The sequence below is a fragment of the Zosterops lateralis genome (genome assembly GCF_965231275.1).
Source record: "Zosterops lateralis genome assembly, chromosome: 2".
In the NCBI taxonomy this organism is placed as follows: domain Eukaryota; kingdom Metazoa; phylum Chordata; class Aves; order Passeriformes; family Zosteropidae; genus Zosterops; species Zosterops lateralis.
In genome coordinates this window covers 8537415-8558452 of record NC_139763.1, presented here as the reverse complement: position 1 = coordinate 8558452, position 21038 = coordinate 8537415, and the positions used below count along the sequence as shown (strand labels likewise).

At 52.4% G+C, this 21038-nt stretch overlaps 1 protein-coding gene across 6 annotated transcripts in view; it reads right to left on the bottom strand.

Annotated features, from left to right (window-relative positions):
- Nucleotides 1–21038, bottom strand: part of BCOR (BCL6 corepressor) — an 82830-nt gene that overhangs the window by 26948 nt on the left and 34844 nt on the right. For 2 of the 6 annotated variants that reach the window (XM_083855012.1, XM_083855010.1), the window contains exons 2-6: nt 12669–12799; nt 11092–11170; nt 7337–10159; nt 6575–6628; nt 5934–6117 (exon numbers count right to left, since the gene is read on the bottom strand). In XM_083855012.1, the coding sequence (XP_083711138.1) occupies nt 5934–6117; nt 6575–6628; nt 7337–10159; nt 11092–11170; nt 12669–12754 (3226 nt within the window). In that variant the 5' untranslated portion in view covers nt 12755–12799. Of the gene's footprint in view, nt 1–5933; nt 6118–6574; nt 6629–7336; nt 10160–11091; nt 11171–12668; nt 13243–15782; nt 15839–21038 lie in introns of those variants that run through there. The other 4 variants (XM_083855011.1, XM_083855013.1, XM_083855015.1 and 1 more) reach the window with 4 other exon arrangements.

The window sequence follows — 21038 nt, the reverse complement described above, 5'->3', positions numbered from 1 at the left end:
AGCTGTACCCTATAACCACACCAAAAGCACCAGCAGTCCTGTTTCACACAGCATAAAAGCAGCTGGCCCAGCCACGTTTTAAGTCACACAACAGAAATGAATGCGTCTATCAGATTTCATTTTACATTTTTAATGCAATCTGCTATTTTCCTCCTTTCATAAGGAAACATTATACTTCTGTGGTCAATTTCCCTGACGAGATCGGGTAAGGGCACTCTCAGCCACACTCCTGTGCTGTCTTAGAGCCTTCTCATCTCCAGCAGCCCCAACAGCTACACGCCACGGTTCATGCTGAGAGTCACTACACTGGGATAGCTTTCCTGCTTCTAACACTGTCTGGCCTGAGAAAAGGCAGGCGCATCCTGACCAATTCCCAGAGAAGCTCTTGCAGGGTCAAAGGAAGTAGCAGGCTGTAGGGAAGGGGGGGGTGATGGTCTTAATCTTTACGGCTTGCAGGAAACAGCAAGCTAATTCCAGCCTGCCACCACCGAAAGCAACCTGCTGCAGATTAATTCCTTCTCTATCTGCAAGAGGACTTGGCACGGGGGACGCTGAGCGCCGCTCGCTCAGACTGCGCTGCAAAATAAAGAGAGGAGAGACCTCGCTAACAGCTTGTCACTGTCAGCCTTCCTCCGGGGCTCCACGTGCTGGGAAGAACAGCACACACCTATCGCAGTTCATCCAAAAAACACTGGCTGCCAGCAGCTCCGTGACACCTTGGCCTCGGCTGCCTGGTCACATCCCAGAGGGACCCTCAGGGGAGCAGAGCTACATCTCCGTGGCTGCCGAGCCAGAAATGCCTCTCCAGGACTTCTCGCTGCACACGCGGCTCCGGGATCCATCAATCCATCCCACTGGCTGCGGCTGAGGCCATTAGGGAAGCGGCATCTCCGCGCGCTAATCCCGGTTGTGTAATCACCTCGCATCCAGGCGGGAGCGCGGCCCCGGCGCAGCCCCAGCGCAGCCCCAGCCAGGGAGCCGGGAGGGACGAGCCCCTGCCTGTGCACTCCCGCCTCTCCCACAGCTGGATTCCCGGTGCCAAAGAACAAAGGTCACTCGCTGCCGGGGACACGGCGCAGCCCACGGGCTGTCGGGCTCTCCCCGCAGCCTGCACCGACACGTCGCAAAGCCCAGAGGCTTTTCCCCCCTGGCACAGCTGCAGCTGCCTCACGGAGCGCTGGCTCTATTAATATTTTACCACTGGATTCCGCTCTGTCCTCAAACTGTTTTGCAAGCAACCGGGATCAGACGTAATGTCTCCCCAAATTAAGATATAAATGTCAACAAGCACAGCAATATAAGCATAACGTGCGTGCCCAACAAGGATGAGGAGAATTTATCTGCTTTTGTTCCCACCACCCCCCTCCCATGCCATGTATCTACAACATCCTTTTCTCTGCCTGAGGAAGAAAACAACAACAAAATACTTGGGAGTTCTCGTATCATCATTATTCAAACAGTGGCGAGGTAGCCAGAAACACAGGATAAATGCTGAGTTCTCATAGCAACACACCTCTATGAGTAAGGAGATTAAACTCTTAAATGTGTTCCTTCCTCAAGCCTCCAGTATTTGCCAGTCTCACACCAGCTGTGACAACCAGCACCAACAATTCAAACCATTTCTCACTGTCCTACCAATCTAGAAACAAGGAAGAATTAAGAAGATGCTTCTTCACAACTGGTTTCTGTCTGAAGCAATATCTTCTTAGTGCACAGGTTACAATCTCACAAGAAACAGTTACAGACACGCATGAACAGGCTACCCAAAAAAACTTTCGTTTTTCCATCTTCCTGTTCCTGTCAACTGCTGTCAACGAGACCAGACCCTCCCATGCAATGCAAACAAGGAAACACATCTTCATGTTTAGGCCGAAGATTCTTTTGTTCAAATAACATGGCATCTAAAAACAGCCTTTTCTCTTCCCTGGAGCAACCTCTCATTGCCCTCATATGCAAGGCACCCTTTATTCATCCAAAAAACAGTAATGACTATCCAAATGCTAAAACCCAGCGCTCAGCACAGAGATCACAACAACAGTAAGAAATACCCTAAGACATCCTCAAAATTCAGTTCTGGGTATCCCATGGGGCAGAAGGAACCCAGTTCATTTCCATTTTCCTTCCAAGTACCTCTGCTTGGGAGCTTTCCACATTTCTTTCCTTCTGCCCAAGTCTACCACACTGCACGAACAAGCAACCACCACTCTCAGTGCACAGACTTTTTATTTTTTTTTCCCTTCTATGTCCTGTGGCAGGAAGGTAATAACTGACCAGGGCAAAGGACATGTTTACTGCCTCCATCTTTCATTTGTTCCAGTGTACACACAGCCCAGCAAGAAAAAGAAGAAAAGCGGGGCATCAGCATGCAAAGGGACACTGGCACCTCACTACAACGCTAAGATCAACCGTGCAATGTATTTAGGCACATTGCACCATTTACCTTCACACATACCAACTGCTTTAACTTTTTCCTAATGACCTCATTGCCTTAAGATCAGGCTTCTAAATATACTGGGATAATTTTGCCCAGCTAAGGCTTAAACAGGCAGTGTCTTCCATCCTAAAAAAATTAAATAAACAGGTAAAGTCATGCTCTCCAATCAAGAAATTCACAGTTTGTAGAATTCATTCAATCTTTCACACATTCTCAGAACCTCTGGAGGAGCTTTGTTATGAACCGACATGCGATCATCACATGCCCGTATTGATGCCCGTGTCCGTGCCAATAGCTTAAATCACTTGATCTCTGAACAATCCTATGACTCATGACATATGCATCCCATAATTTATCATGTTTGTGCTATGAAAATGCACTGGAGCAGCATTGCCTCAGCAACATTTACAAGTCACCTTGGCAACAAAGCAGCTTTGCGCCTGCTCTCAGATGCCCGGTCTCAGATGCCCAGCAAAACCCAGACGAGATGGGAGAGAACTGAATCACATCTACTTTACTGCTCGCCTTTAATTGCTCATTAATTAGCTAACATGGCTATCTGCCTTAAATTGGGCCTTTAAAAACAAAAAGAGTAAAACAAAAAGCTAAACAAAACAAAAGCCCAGCTTCTTTTACCCTTCTCCAGAAGGCTGAATGCTCGTACTTAAGGAGACTCCCAGCACAGCAAAGCCATGCACTGCCAAGTAGGAGGAAAAGTTTAAGGAACCGGATATTGTGCCTTCATGTGCTTCCAAAAAAGTCTACACACGTGCAATACAGCTAGGAAAAACAGCGAGTCCTAGGACAAGCTAAAAAAAAAAGGCAGTTTCCATCGCATCAAATGCCTCTGTAAGCATCACCTGCCCGTGTTATTTAGCCTTTTGTTGCACTGGTAGGTTTAGAGGAGCCAAGGGGGCAGGCAGCTGCCAGGGCCCCCACTGGCTCTGGTGCTCCGTGCCAAGCACGGCTGCCACCGTGCCGAGGCAGCAGCAGGGGAGCCCTGGGAGCTGGCTCCGTGCCACAATCACAGTTTTGGATGCAGTTTCCTTTCTCCCCACTGACATCAGGCAGGTGAAGTGCTGGCAGTGGGGGCAGAGCAGCTCGCTGGTTTCACTCCTGAATTCCCTCCTCTCACACAGGTAAAGGCAAGGCTGTTTCGCTTTCAAGCGAGCGCCAGACAAACATGAAACAGAGAGAAACAACTTTTCAAGCAGCAAGATCGCTTGCAGGAGGCAGAAAGGAAACAGAAGAGGCTGCAAACCATCAGCTCATTCCCGTTCAGGAGCTTTAAAGCCAAACACACCAACAGCATGGTCAGAAATTGAAGGCAATGGGAAGGCAAAGGACAAGCAGCCCTGGCTCTCACCGAAGGGGAAGAGAAGGCAGAGCTCATCACCCCTTTGCCAGTCACTCAGTGAGAGATGCATTAAGGCTGCTGGTGGCTCAAGCCCCAACAGAGAGCCCGAGCCACCACAGTAGAGGCATTCAAGAGGTGTGAAACTCGGCTTCCTGATTTATCAGCTGCTATCCCGAGGGGCAGGAGGTGAACCACCACGATAAAAAACTTTTACTGAGACCTGAATCTGTACTGGTGAGTATTTGCTGCTGCCCAGGCGGGCGTACAAAAAAAGGAGCTCCCTCAGCAGAACAGATCCGTGCTTTTAGGAGTTTAGACATTTGGCCAAAGTCTGAAATAGCCTGTTAAGTCAGAGCTAATTAGTGGAGGAAAGGAATGAACTAACATAAGACTGAACATACTTTCCCTGCTTCCAACAGTTATTTAACAGTCTCAAACAAATTTCAGCCGGCAGATTCAAGTGCCAGAGATCTCACTAAATGGTGAATTTACAGACAAACCATATCATCAGCCTTTTGCAAGGATGGGGGGAGGGGTTTCAGCATACAATTATGCTCTAACACACTCATCCTCTCCACAGCCCCCTGCTGCCCCTCCACAAGCACCCCATGTCCCTGAGCAAGCCTGCCTTCCCTCCCTTCAGTTAATCCCCTGCACCCTTCCCTCAACTCCACAGCCCATCATCCCCCCTTTGCTGAACCCTCTCTGCAGCCAGAACAAGCCAGCAGGACTGCTGCTGCCACTGCTCTTCTAGCTTTCCTGCCCACCCAGGGTGGAATTTAACAGAGGACATCACCAGGGCATCCCAAGTCCTCTGAGGAGCAAGGAAGGCTGTGATAGGGACAGCCAGGGCAGCAGCCTGTCCAGCTCTCAGCTTCAGCACAAGGGCTGCAAAGGCAGCTGTGCCTTCCTCCCTGCAGCTACCTCGATACAGCTTGGAGAAGGAAAAGATTGCCTAGCTTCCAGAGGCTCAAGCCTGGCTCTCCCCACCCTGCTACCCTGTCTATTTCCACAATTAGAACTTTCCCTTACTATTTTGCCAGGCCAGGCTGTCGTTTTAGCGATAGCAATGCCACAGTAACTTGAATTTAGGTGAGTAACTGAGGAAGTACAACTGACCAGCATGCTCCCTGCCAAATGCATTAACCAAAGACCAGAACAATAATTCAAAGTTATTAAATTGCCTGAATGAAATTTTCTACTAGCCCTACTCATGAATCTCCACCTACCAAAGAGCACATTTAACCACTGAGTTACAGAGCTGTGCACACACACAGAGTGCAGTCTGCAGTACAATTCCTCTTGTTTTGCAATGCTTTCAGCACACATCTTTTTTTCTGAGTTGTTCAAAATAAAGTAGCAACAGAAGGAACCGATCCGGTATAAAAAAGAAGTGATCTTTCTTGCATAGAGTAAAAAATCCCCTAATACCATTTATTTATTTCTAAGTTTATCTTACTTTTAGGACATTGCGTTTTCCATAGTCCTCTGATACCCTGTAACAGCCTAGAGGGAGCAGACAGCCCCACAGGGAATTTCACAAGAAATTTCTGCCTGCAAGAACCTGTGCCTCACACACACCTCCCAGACACTGCAGCAGAAGTCACCCAGGCAAAGTAGCTTCTTAACATTTGGAGTTGTTACTGCCAGGTTTTATGGATAAGACAGCCTGGCAGATCACATCCTTCCGCACGTCCCTTCACTCCTCTGTCCTCCATCCTTGCTTTGAAGACTGCAATACTGGCATATCTCAGTGCTCCTGCAACTTCAGGAAGCTGAACTCCTTCTTGTTTTCCTCTCTTCTCCCATATCCCTTCTGTATTTACATTATAACCTTAGACCTTTGCTTTCACTGGCTGATGTGCTACCCTATCAGTTGAAAGGAGGATCTCTCTAAGGCAGTAACTCAGTGACAGACAGTTAACTATCTCCTGAAAAGCAGGTGCAGTGGCAACCAGAAACTTGCAAATCCCAGAACAAGCACAGAGGGTACCAGCCATGGCAACTCAGCACCTGCAGAGGATGAGGTCAGTGACTTTCACCAGCAACACGGTGAGAACACGAAGATTTGCTTGCTTTGCTGCAAGCTGCCATGGCAAAGAGACACATACACGCTTCAGAAAGCCATCTAAATTCGCTTACATCTGTCATTGTCATTTTGGTCAGCAATGGCATCTTCCAGAGCAACCGACTTTGGCTTCTTTTCACTGTTTCCTTTCAAGTTTTCCCAGTCTGCCTGGCTGAATCTGCAGACCTCTGAGTCTTTGGTAGCTGTTTGGCCTTCTCTCTCTTTCATCTCCAACTCTGAGAAGCGCATCATTGCACGCTAGAAAGAGAATTGATATGAAAAAAAGTCTTGCAATAAAAACTACTTCATTTACCTTACCTTATATGAAAGCATTTCCAAAGAAAAATTGACTCAAAACCAGGGTTTCAAATAGACAGCTACGGGTAGGATTTTAACACATCTGACTTGTAAACAGTGTTCTAGTATCTTATAAGCAAATAGTCACACAATTCTTTCATATATAAGTATATATATATATAAAAGACTACATATAAATGTATACTATATATAAAACAAAAAACATTCGGTTTTGGAGGTAAAAAGAGACAAAAAACAAAAAGAAATAAAATAAAATAAAACAAAAAAACAACAACACAAAACTGTACAATGAATAAAAGACGACCATGGCCCACAAACTTCCCTTTGTGTATTTGGAAATGAAATTTAACTCAAAGGTTTATGTAAGAGTCTAGTAATAAAAATTTGAAGAACTGACCTCACAGTAAGCAGCAGGTAGACATAAAATACTGTCCTCTTGTAATCCTTCCATCTATGTAATTAAAATGGGCACTCAATGGATCATTTAGATAATTTCATCCATTTTTATAAGCACAAACCAATTCTTTTCTTAACAATGCAAAACAATTTGGCTTAACTCATCCCTTCATTAAAAGTAAAACACCCTAAGAATATTCCTACACAATATCTGTCTATCATCCCTTAGCATCAACCTCAATACCACTCCTACACCTCCCTACGCGCTTGCTTGGCACCAGCGTTGCCTGAGACCCGCTAATGCATGGCTGCAACTCCTCACCATCCAACGGCACATTTGGCATACAAATCACAACTTCTGGGTATGCCGTGCTAGTTGGCACTACAGGCCAGCCCAGAAATTACAGCCAGCGCCAAGGTAACATGCATGCCTGTCTGACTCCCCTCGAAACTGCACAAACATTGCATTAACGTGCATTAACATTTGTACCAGATCTTAGTAAAAGCCCTTTAAAGCCTGCTAGCCCATACATACCTGTAAGCCACACATACTATTCTCTTTACAACCGCCTCACTCTCATTAACAACTTTACTTTGCTATTTAAAACCATTTACGGCGAGTACGCCCCAAACAAGAAAAAATTTCCCTGGTCTTCCCCGCCTTGTGTCGCTTTCTCTCAACTTTATTAAAAAACTCAACTGTGACTTGCAACAGAGAAATAACGACAAAAAGCGCGGTGGCCGTTGGGCCGCGAGGACTCACCTGCAACGCGCGCTGCTCCCGGCTGAGCTGGCTGGAGTCGGCGTACAGTTCCGTGGTCACACACTTGAATCGGTCACCTACATAACCAGCAGAGTTTGCGATCCTCTTGGCCAGTTTGGATGGCTTGGGTTTCAGTGTTTTGCCATCGGCAGACTCCGCGTCCTCGGCTCCGTCTTTGGTATAAGTCTGGTTGGCATCGATGCTGGGCGGCGCGGTCCCCATGCAGAATGGCTTCGCGTCCTCCTGCACCTTGCCAAAAGCCAGAGCTGGGGCATCGCTCTCGTGCGTGCTTTCCAAGAAAACAGGAGAAGGCTGGACGGCCACTCTCTCTTTAGGCTGGCTCACAGATAAATCTTCTTTCCTTAAGCCGAACACTGATGAACTCTGGGCTTGCTTGAAATTATAGGTTTCGTGAACATCATTATTTCGTCCGAACTCCTCTCTCATTACAATAAAATCTCTGTGCTGAGACGCCTGCTCTACCTTGTGCTTTGTAGGGTCATTAGTCTGATTACTGCTTTCCGTAGCAAAGCTGGCTTTCGTTACATTTGCTTCGCTCTTAGCCTCTTGCTCGTCTCGCAGAAGATCTGGGAAGAGGTGTTTGTCATTTTTTGCAGAGTTTTTACTATGGCCAGAGCTCTGGTGCAATTTCACACTCTTGTCACTGGGCATTTCGAAATGCATCTTCCCGCCGCTCTCCAGGAGCTCTGGCAATCGGCCCCGCAGAGCCGGGTCCTCATAGCGGACCCTCTCGTGAGACCGCGACCTCCGCTCTGTCTTCTCCTCCTTATTGATCTCCAAAGCCGAATGCTGCAACAGCATGGGGTGCACCATCCCCACTCCCAGCGCATCCTGGTAGGTCATGAACTCCCCCCTCCCGGCTGGCAGGCTGTAAGGGAGGCCAGGTTTGGGAGCCAGGTGGGTGGGGTAGAGGCTGCCGTTGGGCAGCAGGACAGGGTGAGGGTAGACATGTCCTTTCCCGTGGAGGGTGAGAGGGCTGATGGCAATCCCCTCCGGCACTGGGTATGGGAGGTAGCTCCTGGGGTAGGGCAGAGGCGGGGAGCGGAATGCCTCGTTGGGCGGCAGGAAGATGGGGCTGGAGGCCAGGGCAGTCTCGGTCGCCTTGAAGTTGGCTTCCTGACCACAGGATTTGGCCACCTTACTGCTGTGTTTTGCAGGGGTGGCAACGGGCTGCCCAACGTGCTGGATAACCGAGGCGGTGCTCTCTGCAGAGCTCCGGGCAGTCTTGGCGCAATCCACGTTGCCATTGGGAGCTGGTGACGCTGACGCTGGCCGCCCCCCCGCTGACACCGTCCCCGAAACGCTGCCGACCACTGCCTCTGTGCCACCCATCCTGGGACAGGAGGAACTCCGTGGCTGTGGCATAACCCAGTCCAGTGCCTTGTTTTTCAGTTGGACGTTCTTCCCAGCCTCCTCACTGGGGCTGGGACCAGGAACGATCCAGGAGGATGGCGCCGTGCTGATAATTTCAGGCCTGTAGATGGGGCAGCTGTTCCCGGGAGAAATGGTTTCTTTCTGAACGATGTCACCGCCTGGCAAGTGCGTCCCCCCTCCTGCCCTTCCATGCACCAGCACCGTTGGCATAATTTTCTTACCGTGGTCCGACTTGCCAGCAGTTTCTGCATCAACCACTTTTGCTGACAAATCCAGCGGTTTGTCGGTGACATCTTTGGTCGGGGTCTGCTTTTCCAGGAGTGGGGGAGACCTGCTGTCCTTCCGGTCGTGGCCAGCTTTCCGTGCATGGGGGGCAGATGGCAGGGGTGCCTCCCCAGCATCACTGCCTTTGGGAACCTTCCCATTGGAGAGGCGAGCAGGCGGAAATTCATTGCTGATGTTCACGTAGGGCTTAGGGAGCGTAACAGCAGAGGAGGGAGACGTGGTGATCCTGGGGAAATGTTTGTGGAAATCAGCATAGGCATCCCCGACCTGGGCGGGCAGGGGGAGGCGGGCAGATGGCCGGGGCGAGTGTGGCAGCAGGAGTGCAGGATCTGCTGGCAAGTTGGCAGGGGTCGGCTTGGCGGTGGGGACCCGGGGCTGCTTGCTGCTCTGGATGTGGGGGTAGGCATCAACAGGATTGCCTGGGCTCACACCCATCTTCCATGACAAGCTCTTATCCGGACAGTGCACCAAAGGTGGGATTGCTGGTGAAGCTGAAGCAGTCGAGAGCCTCATGGGCGACGCCAGAGACGAAGGGATGTGAGGGGCGACGTAGTGGGAGGGAGGCAGGTATAAAAAACGTTCACCGTTCGTACATACGGGCGAGTAAGCCAGGTGCTGTGGTAAGCTGTAGGTGGACTGCTGAGGTAGCAATGCCTTGTACATGTTCAACGAATACTTATTTGGTGAGTCAAGGAAAGGGTATATGGTGGGCGTTGCACCCTCCATGTAGGGGTTTACCCAGGGGAGCCTTAGGTAACTAGCACCATTGACACCGAGGGGACTCTGCCTGTCACCCGCAGCTCGGTCCAAACCCAGTGTCTCCCCTGTCGGGACTGAATTTTTTTGTATTCCAGGTGGCGTTTTGTATATAGCACTGAAGCCGTTTGGGGCTTTTCCAGAGACAGCCGCACTTTCCACCGCCTCGGGGGGATTAGACTTAAACTGTATCTCTGGATTTCTTTCAGGAGTAAATCCCAGGGTGGCTATCGAACCCGTAGCATCCCGCGATTTTTCCGAGCCAAGTCCGCACAAGCTGGAATAGACAATGCTACCGGGCACTCTGAGTCCTTCCCGCATGAGCCCAGACCTGTCCATACTCAGAGCTGCAAGACTGTCGATGCGATGTGCTGTGGTTGCATCCACCTTTACAGAACAAGAAGCATGTTACTTTCACATCTCACTAACATGACCACCATTCAAGCCACAGATAGATCAGCATTTTGGACGAGAAACAGTAACAATGCAAACATGCTGTTTGTTGTGAAAACGTACAGAGGCTGATTACACTGGAAAATGAGAGAACAGGAACCTATGGAGCAGTATGTGTAACACCACAAACATCGACACCAATCTCTCCAAATCCAAAATTCAAACCGCCAGGAACAAAGATGGAAGGACTCAAGCAACCAGGAGTGGCCCAGAGACGATGCTCAAAGACACTGCTCCTGTGCAACCACTGGCTCTTCAGCCCCAGCCCTCCCAGAGCAAGAGGATGTAGCTGTGGCGTGGAGAGCAGAAAGAGAAGAATGGAGCGCCTCTCCTCCTCATCCTCCTCCTACAGGACCTCTCCCTCCACCACATCTCTGCCCTGGGGCTCATCACCCCCACATGATTCATGGGGCAAGGCATCTGAGGATGTAGCATGAAGAAAGGTCTGCTGTCTAATTTCTTTCCCACCTGCTGCTCCCAATGTAGACTCAAAGAAAGGAAAACCTCACTAACTTTGCTGGAACATTGACATTCTTAATGCTTACACAAACTATTTTTGTCACACATGCATGGCATTATTCATAGCATTCCGCATGGCATCATTCATAACAGCAAAACTAAGAATCTGATATCATACAGCAACACATATCACAAAGCATCAAGAGATTAACGGGATAAGTAAACAAAGCCCCAACTTCACTGTTTCACAGAAACAATCTGAATGTGCCCAAACCCATTAGAGCTGCAACAGGAAGGTGTTTTAATCATTTCTCCAAATGGATCACACAGTAACAGGCAGGGGCAAGAGTCGCAGTGGGAAGGACAGGCACAGATTCATCTGCAGCATGAAGCACATAACTTCTTACCACACTGTGATTCAGGTGATTTTCCTCCCTCAACTCCAGTCTGCTTTTCGGTGCATCACCATCATTAACGGGAATTTTCCTATTGAAAAACAGAAGCTTACTATTTGAAAACATCCTGCACATCTCAGATCAGTGCAGTATCATACCACCTCCATATTTTGATTCCCTCAGAGAAGTCCCATGAGATAACATGTGTATCCTTCTCTGTACCCATTCATGCCAACTACTTTGAAAATCAAGGACTATTTGAAAATAAGCATAAAGGGTTTTGACAGCAAGAACACACCAAGTACATCTCAGACCAGCCTCTTCCAAAGCAAGCAGTTTTTGTCAAGGTCTTCTCTTTTGCTCCTTGCCCTTTCTTATTTCCAGGGGGAGAATATCCCATTTTAAACATACTCAGTTCATATACCATCCATAAACACTGCTGAGGATAAAATTAAAACACACATGCTAATATCATATGAACATCAGCTCTTCCATGCTAAAGAGGGAGTTGCACATCTGTGCCATACCAGTGTTGCAGCTGTGGGACTTGTTATCACAGAAATCACCAATAAAGAATATACCTTAGTGCCAAATTCCAAATCCCAGGGATAAAAATCACTGACATGCAGCAGAAGGAAAGTTTCAGCATTACCCAAAAGAACTCCTTTCAATCAAAGTGCTTAAAGGCACATCATCACCATAAAGCAGAAATGTGATTTTAATCCATTTATTTTGAAAAGATTCACCTTCCCTGCAAGTAGCACATACAGTTATTATCCCTGAACAACTGGGAAGAAAGTGGGGAGGGAGGGTGAGAAAGCAAACTGAGACACTTGGCTGTTTTCCTTCAGCTTATGTTTGCAAACAGTATTCCCTGCAAAGACCAAAAACTTCCACCAGCTTTTTGGAGGCTTTTCACACAACAGTGAGAACAGGGAATGAGAAGAGAGAAAAGCACTAAAACCACACAAAACTGGCACAGAGAACTGGAGGCACATCTGCAGCTTCTGTCCCAACATCATTTTACTTTTTAAAAAGCTGGGATTTAAGGGAAGGGGATACCTGACACTGCCTGTGTCACCCCATGGAACACTGTAATTTTAATCATCAAAAGAATTATATTCATCAGGAAAAAAGGTGGGGGGGGGGGAGGAGAAATTCACTTGTGGGAGACAGACACTACTGATCCTATTTCACATGACAAGCTGTTGGTCCAAAGGCAGGGAACACCAAGTTGCAGGCATGAGCCCCTCTGCTGCAGAGAGTCACCACAAGAAAACATGCACTATTTGGTTTAATTCCCCTTCAAATGCAAAATGATAAATTAACTGTAAAAGCACACTCAAAGGCTGCTTTGGGGGCGCCCCCCACTTCACTGACCCAGGTTGCCTGTTCCATAGTAAATCAGCATCTGCTCTACTGCTCACAGGCACGTCTTGACTCTCTCCCTTTGCCCTCCCTCCAAGCTGGGCTGATCTCAATGCAAGGTGGCAGCTTTCTGCTCCAGTGTTAGGGAAGCGAGCTAACTCCGAGACCTCGCTCTGCAGAATTACAGTGTGGTTTAACTTGCCAGAAGCTTAAATATTTACCTGTCTTCATTAATTCCACACATGCGGACCCTTTCATTGCTCATCCAGCTATGAACATTGCCATAGAGGGGAGTTGCAGAAAGCATGACGTCTTCTTAAAAAATCAACGCTTCTCTTCACGGTTTTATATTCTATTTTAAAAAAAAGAAAAGAGGAAGAAAATAAGAAAAAAAAAAGAAAAAGTTGAGCAGATTTGTCTAGGAGGAAGTGCAAACATCACAGTGGAGCAGCCAGCCTCCCTCCGGGTAATTAATAATGAATGCAGGATTGGTGCGGGGAGTGAGCTGCCTACGTTAACCGCTAAGGGAGATACCCGGCAATAAAGGAGCAAATTGAGGGCATTTATAGGTCAAAGGAGATGGATCTTTTCCCCAGCGCACATCCAAAAAATTAAGAATCATTCCAGACTATCGACAAATAAAAGTTTCTCCGCAGCATTTCATTTCCACAAGAAATGACTCAGCCGGCCAAGTATACACCTGTCCCCGAATCTTCATCTCACACAGATTGAACCAAGGAAGGAGACCCTGTGAGCCTGGGGGAACATTTAAACAACCCACAGGCACTCACAAAAGCCCTGCTTTAGGAACACACAGGAGCAGGAGAGCACGGTAAGAACAACCACACACCGGCGCGTGTTAGCTACGCTGATTGCTGATAAGGCTTTTACACGACGACTTAAAACTGAAGAGACACTGCTACAGAAGGCATCTAAATAAAAACCTCCCTTTTAGCGTCTGCACATGACTAACTTGGAGAAAGGGGTTAAAAATAGTAAGTGGGTTGGCGAGCTCCCCACCCCTTGATTTGATTAAGTGAGGAGCCCTGGTGGCTTCTGCATCGGAGCTGTTGCTGCTGCTGCTGCTGCTGCTGCTGCTGCTGCTGCTGCTGCTGCTGCTGCGAGTGCTTTCAGTAATTCAATGATGCCTGCTCACTCCAGGGAAAGAAATCATTAGCGGGCTCACTGGAGAAGTATTAGCAGTCCAAGAGGATCGGCGCTGTGTGCAGCCAGAGAGGCAGGTGAAAGGTAACCACATTTCTGCGTCCAGCAGCCGAGAGGGAAAGGCTTTTCCTCCCCTCTACCTTGCCTAATGCCACCTCCGCTCGCATTAAATTCTAGTTTGCTGCATGAGCGAAGTGTCAGGACAAGCTGCGTTTTATTAACAGGATTATCGCGGTGCATGATTTATTCCAGTGCAAGATTTTAATTGCTCTTCGGAGGTTGAGTCGTTTCTTTTGACTGAGCTTCAGCCTGCATCCTGCTGCTAAATGCTGGGTTAATAAGTAGGGGGAGCCTTTAATGCACAGGATATCCCTCAGCTCTTCCTCTCTCACAAAAATAGAAGCCTTTAAGCAGGAGGCATGATACTCCTTTTACACACACACACAAGCCAGTAACGGGCGATTGACCACTGGGAGTTTAATGCCTAACGTCTCCCAAAGCATCCATGCTTCCCCAGCAAACTCATTTCCTTTGTCAGGCTACAAAATATGCAAATGATCACTTTGGCATTTAATAGGGAAGAAGCCCAGATTGGGCCTTTAACACAATACTTCACACACGTTCAGAGAGGTTTAAGGACTGAAAACGGCAGGAAAGCCTTGTTCCCCAACACTTTTTTCTCCCCTCAGAGGGGCCTTTTGTGCAAAACTCCACGTCTGGAACAAATGTATATTAATGAAACGGCGCGGTGACCCTCCTTTCTCCAGGACGGTTAGCTTTTCCTAATGAAGTCCGCACAAATCGCCGCCAGGAAACAAAAATCCACGGAGGTTAGTTACCGCGCCATCATTCATAAGGAGTTATTTCGCTGGAAAGACGTTTTTTCTGGACAGATTTACTGGTTTCCAGATGCGCCGCTCGTAATGTTTTCAATAGAGGCAGCGGCAGCATGGAGAGAGTGATTTAGGGGTTTACGTAGGGTTAGTAGCCAGTAAGGTTAGCAGCCACCCCGTGCCATGCCTCATCTGTAAGGGACAGACACTGGCTCGGGAAGGGCCTGGACGGCACCGAGTCCCTCTGTCTGTCCCCTCTTCCCTTTGGGGCCAGGGCTCCTCGGAGGGGCTGCCTGCTTTCCTCGGGGGAAATGTATCATTAAGATAAGGCGAGGTGCCTGAACTAGAGCTCATCAATCCCCTGACACGTGCAGATAGCGAAATGCTGAAGTTGCGCTGGGGGGAGCGAGAGCTGCTGCAGCCCAAGGCGGGTGATCTGGAGGCCCCACAGCCACCCCCGCGCCCCCCGAGCACGGGAGGGCAAAGCCCGCCCAGTCGCAGGGACGGGGTGGGACATCCCAGGGGCCCCGACGGCTGCCAGCCCCTTCCCCAAAGCCACCCCCTGTGGCCGTGCGCCCCCGGCGTGTGTGTGTGTGTGTGTGTGTGTGTGTGTGTGCACCCGGCGTGTGTGTGTGTGCACAACCATCGCCGCCCTGAACTCCTGGTGAACTGTTTAGAAGTGGAGCTCTGCCGAGCGAGCCGCGGCGCCACTGCCAGCCATAATTTCATTGCAACAAGCAGCAGACTTTTAACTCTTCGCACGCCCCGCCGCTCCCCCTGCTCTCTGTCCCCACAAGCCTGGCGGGGACACTTCTCACCGAGAGATGCTCGGCCCAACGCCTGCAGTGCCACAAGCGCTGCGGGGACAGGAGGGGACAACGGAGGGGGCAACGCACCTTTCTATATTTATACCCGCCCTCCGCGGGGGTGGGCGCAGCCGCCGCTCCCGTTACGCAACCCCGACGGCGGGCTGAGCGCCCCAGCGCACGGAGGAAACCGAGGACACGTCTGTCCCTCCCCCTGTCACCCAGCGGGGCCCCGCCAGCGCTCCCCGGGGCGCCGCACCCCCCCGGCCGCCCCCGCTCTGCGCGGGGCCCGGCAGCCCGAGCGCGCACGGCATTTCCTCCGGGAGGTGTCTGGCCGATAAAGCCATCTGCGGCTAAATATAGACGGTGATGCACGGAGGAGGGAGGGAGGGAAGGCGCGGGGAGGGGTTGGGTTGGGTTGGGTTGGGTTGGGTTGGGGGGGGATGAGAGGGAGACGCGCAGCGCACACGCGGTTCCGCAGCGATGCCGCCGTGCGAAACCAGTTGTGAAAAAAGCGCCTGCAAGCACTAACCTGCCTCCCGGCGTGCTGCCGAGCCGTGCCGAGCCGAGCCGTGCCGAGCCGTGCCGGGAACACCCACCCACCGCCCGCGCCCGCCGCAGAGACACAGACAGGGACAGGGACAGGGACAGGGGCAGGGACAGGGACACAGGGACAGGGACAGGGACAGGGACAGGGGCAGGGACACAGGGACAGGCACAGGCACAGGAATAGGAATAGGCACACACCACGCTCCGCACCGCTCGGGCAGCCGATTAAAAAGGGAAACGTTCGGGTCTCCCTCGCAACGTCAACAGACTTTTGGCAGCCATTGACGCCAGCAGCAGCAGCAGCAGCAGCAGCAAAGTTTTGTTAACACGCTCCTGGCGTGGAAACGAGAAAAACCCGATGCCCGCGGGGAGGGGGAGAAGGAGGAGGAGGAGGAGGAAGACTCCACTTCTCGGCGCCTCCGGGGGAAAAGAGGAGGGGATGGCATCGCCCCCCGGGACAGGGCAGCTCCTCTCCCCCCGTCCCCTCCCCCATGGCCTGGGGGAGCCTGGCGGGGCTGCAGGGGAAAGTCTCAGCGAGGGGGGAGCGGGCAGGGCCGGCCCGGAGGAAACCCGGCGGCTGCAGCGAGCCAGGAAGCGGCTCGGGAGGAGAATTGCAGCGGCGCACGAGTTCCCTTTTGGCGCCTTTACTCTTTTCCACCTCCGAGCCCCGCCTGGCAGCCCGCCAGTTTCCACTGCACAAGGCACGGAGCCGGCGGCGGGCGGGGAGGGCTGCGAGGGGGATAAAAACCCTCTGCCAGAGCCGATGGCACCGCCGGCAGCTCCGGCAAACAACCCGGCCTTTCGGATATTAAAAGCCACGCAATAAATTACCTCCGATCCCTCCCCCCATCGCCCTCCCCGCCCAGTTCCAGGCCACTGCGAGGATCATTTCTAGATTTGTGAAAATCCCCGAGAAAGAAGTGAAAAAGCAATCGGGGGACTGGCAGCGATCTACTTCGATTAGCGCTCAGCCCCGCGCATCTGCAGCGGGATTTAAAGGGCAGCGCTCGCTCGGTGTTCATGAGCTCAAACAGGGGCTGATGCTCATGGGTGTGTTTGGGCGCCTCCTTTATCTTGTGCCTCCGACTTACATATTTACGGCTTACAGGAACAAGGAGCTGTGCCACGGCTGGAAAGGGGACTCCAGAGACACCCTATTGCTGCACCCCTCACAAGGCGCCCTATAAAGCCCTGGCAGCAGCCAGCGATCTAATATTAGACCAGTGTTAAAAGAACGGGCTTGGCTGCGTTTATATATATATATATATATATATATAAAATAAAATATACCGTGGGTGATTTTTTTGCAATCTCCGCACGACATCACCGCCAGTGACACGTTTTGTAAACCAGAGGAGGAAGCTGCAGACTAAGTAGCCGCCGCACGGATCCGCGGATTAGAGAAGAAGTTTGACCTTTACCCGGGACGTGTGGCATTTCATTTAACCATAAAGCTAAAGCACAATGCGCCGGCGAGATCGCTAAACCGATTTAAAATACATATTGAGTCATGCGCGACAGTAGCGCATCTCGGCTGAGGCAGCGCAAGGGGGTCGGAGACTATTTTAAGGCTCTTTGCCGCAGCCACCCCCATCGCTCCCGTGTCCCCCGTGTGTGTCCCCCCCTTCCCAAGGCTCCCACTCCGTCACGTGTCCAACAGCGACCGGGACTTTCTTTCTGCCGTGTAAACACGGGGCCGCCGGGGGCACCCGGGGCCAGCGCCACCGCCCGCGACAGCGGAGCATCCTCATCCTCCCGCCCCGGGGACCGCCACCCCGGCCCCAGGGAGCCAGCCCCGGCCCCAGGGAGCCCACCCCCGCCCCAGGGAGCCAGCCCCGGCCCCAGGGAGCCCACCCCCGCCCCAGGGAGCCAGCCCCGGCCCCAGGGAGCCAGCCCCGGCCCCAGGGAGCCAGCCCCGCCCCAGGGAGCCAGCCCCGGCCCCAGGGAGCCCACCCCGGCCCCAGGGAGCCCACCCCGGCCCCAGGGAGCCAACCCCGGCCCCAGGGAGCCAGCCCCGCCCCAGGGAGCCAGCCCCGGTGCGGAGGGGCTCCGGAGGGACCCCCGCATCCCCCCTGCCGCCCGTCACTCCTTGGCCCCTGCACAGACCGGCGCTGTCCCCTTTCCCATATGCTGCGAGGCGAATCATCGCATCGCTCTGGGCCGCCGGCGGCAGCCAAAAAGGGGCAGAAAAAAAAAGAAAAAAAAAAAAGTTTTCAATTAATGATAAGCCTAGGAACCGGGGAAGAGGGGGCGGGGGGAGGAGGCCAATGAGGGAAAGTTAAAATGGCTGGCGATCCTTCAAATAACCCTGGCGGCTTTCCCCCGGAGCCCCGGGGAAGACCCGCACCCCTATGGACACACTTCTGGAGGCCAAGGCTGCCTCCCACAGCGCGGTGCCCACACCTGAGGGTTACGGGACATTCGCATGGGGGGGTCACTCACGTCCCCTCCCCTCCCTCCCTCCGGTTAATCCACATTGGGGTGCAGCAGAGAGGCTGCAAAGGGGCTCCCGCACACAGCGGGGGGAGCTGAGGCGGCTGCTACACTACCCAACTTCGAGACATCGCCGCATGAAGGATTTCCCGGAGACTCGCGGGAAACACCGACCCCACCCGCCGCACGGGCAGCCCCGCACCGCCCCCGGGCCCCCGGCCCTCCCCCGGCTCGAGCGATGCCCCTGTGTGTCCCCAGGCAGGCGATGCCCCTGTGTGTCCCCAGGCAGGCGATGCCCCTGTGTGTCCCCAGGCAGGCGATGTCCCTGCTGTCCCCGGGCACACGCCGCGGTGGCGGGACGCGCTCTGGGGGGGGCGGGGGATTCCTGCCGCCGCTCCGGGAAACGCGGCTACTGGAGGAGGCAGCGGCGAAGGAGGAGGAGGAGGAGGAGGAGGAGGAGGAGGAGGAGGAGGAGGAGGGAAGGAGCCACAAACCGGCTGAGCCGCAGGAACCCCCGCGCAGACGGGGCCCCCCGGAGACAGCCCGGGCTCCCTCCCGCCGCCGCATCTCCCTGCGCGGGCCGGCCGCGCCATTTTAGACACACACACACACTCACACACTCACTCACACTCGCACACTCACACTCACACACGCGCACGGCAGGAGCGAGGTTTCCGCCGCCGCTGCCGGAGACAACAGGAGCAGCCGAGCCCGGGCTGTGCGGGCGGAGCGGTGATAGAGGGACACACAGAACACACACACACACGCACCGCGGGGCCAGGCACAAATGTGCATTTCAGGTAATTTAAGGCCGCATTCCCGGCGCGGGGAAGAAGGAAGGAAGGAAGGAAGGAAAAGCGCAGGCCCTGCGCGCCCCAGCCCGTGAACCCGCCGCGCACTCGGCATATCCCGGGAACTCGTCATTGTTGCCTTTATTTCCGTGTGGCTTTTGCTTTCCAGGAGGGGGATAGGAAGGCCAAAAAAAAAAAAAAAAAAAAAAAAAAAAGCGGGGGAAGGGGATGGAGGAAGGGAAAAAACAAAATAAAAAAAGAAAAATATCACCAAGCCAGCCCCTTCCCCCTGCTCGCTCCCCATTGTTCGCCCGCGGGGGGCTGGGATGGGATGGGAGAGCGCAGCGCCACGGGCTCGCCATCAGCCCTCCCCTGCCCACAACAGCTCGGGAAACTTGGGAGCAGGCTGGGGGGCAACCCCCCTCCCCACAGTGAATACAAAACTCCCAGCGCTCCTGCCGGAGTCGGGCGAAGGCCCTGCGCTCACTTCCGCAGCGTTATCCCCGCAGAAAGAGCGGAGCGCGGCCCCGTTTCCTTCCCCGGCCCCGCCGCAGCCCCGGGGGGGGGGGGGGGGGCGGAGTGATGGATGGGCCGCCCGCCCTCGGGTCCCTCCCCGCGGCCACCCCGGCACCGAGCCACCCCCCCCGGCATCCGTCGGGGACGTTGGGAGATATTGATCACGGACGGCTTCATTTTGCATAACTGCGGCTGACAGGGCCTGTGCTTCCCTCATTGACGGAGCAACAGCTCCGCGGGGCTGATGGATGGATGGATGGATGGATGGATGGATGGATGGATGGATGGATGGATGGATGGATGGATGGATGGGGACCGGCTCCCCCAGCCCCGCTCGGTTCCCCGGCCGGGGCACGGGGGCTCCTCACGCAGCAAATGGCCGCAAACAACGGGCAAATATTAAACTTGGGTGCCTCCGGCTTTGGTTTCCCCAGCGCGGCCGGCACGGAAGGCTCTCGCTTCCCGCAGGGCTTTGTCTGCACAGCCACGGGGACCTTGGGCGGCCGCATGCGGGAAAAGCGCTTGGGAAGTTGGGGGGTTCTCCTTTTTTTTTTTTTTTTTTTTTTTTTTTTTTTTTTTTTTTTTTTTTTTAATTTCCTTCTCCTCCTCCCACCAACCAACAAACAAACAGCCCGGTTTCTGCTGAACAACGCATTGAAAAATAGCCTCGCCCCAAAGTTTATGCCGGGTTTATGGCGCTAAGGTTTCTCCGGAATGGTAAATGCCTTCCCGAGCACTTTGGAAAGCGCTCACAGCCCTCACGGTTAGGAAACTGCACTATGAGCACCTCGAGTGAACGTCTCTGCAGCGTGTCCTGACCTCACATCCACCACCTTTATCCACACCTTTGGAGGAAGCGCCTGGTCCAGCACGGGCAGAGCCAGCGCCCAGTGCGGGACACTCCGGGGCAAAGGAAAGGAAAAAAGGAAACCCAACCACACGTGGAAAAAAAAAAAAAAAAAGAAAAAGACAGAAAAAGGAAATCAAAAGGACATAAAGTTGCCGTGCACAGGCCGCCACCGGCCCTGCCTTCCCATCCCTTCCCACCCCACCGAGACAAAGCAGCGAATCAACTGCGATGCAGATGGGCGGCTAGGAATTTTTTTTACTTTTTTTTTTTTTTTTGCTGCTGCTGCTGCTGCTTAGAGCTTTAATTACTCGTTCTTGATCCGTGGGACTACGACACGACACCGCCAAGGTTAAAATGCCCTGAACAGCTCTGAGCAGATGTGAACGAGTTGGCAGACGCGCAAATGAGGTCTGCCTCTAAGCATGATAACAAGTGACTAATACATTGCATATCGCTGAAAGAAAATTATTTTTCTCTAATTTGCATTAGCTCCTTTTTTTTTCTTTTTTTCTTTTTTTTTTTTTTTTTTAACGCCGCCGACATTCCCTCCTCAGAGGCAGCGCAGCATAATCCTGAAAATATTGCTCCGTGACTTTAAAAGATTTGGAAGGAGGCAGCAATTGCCAGTGTTTTGGCTATGCGAGTGTTT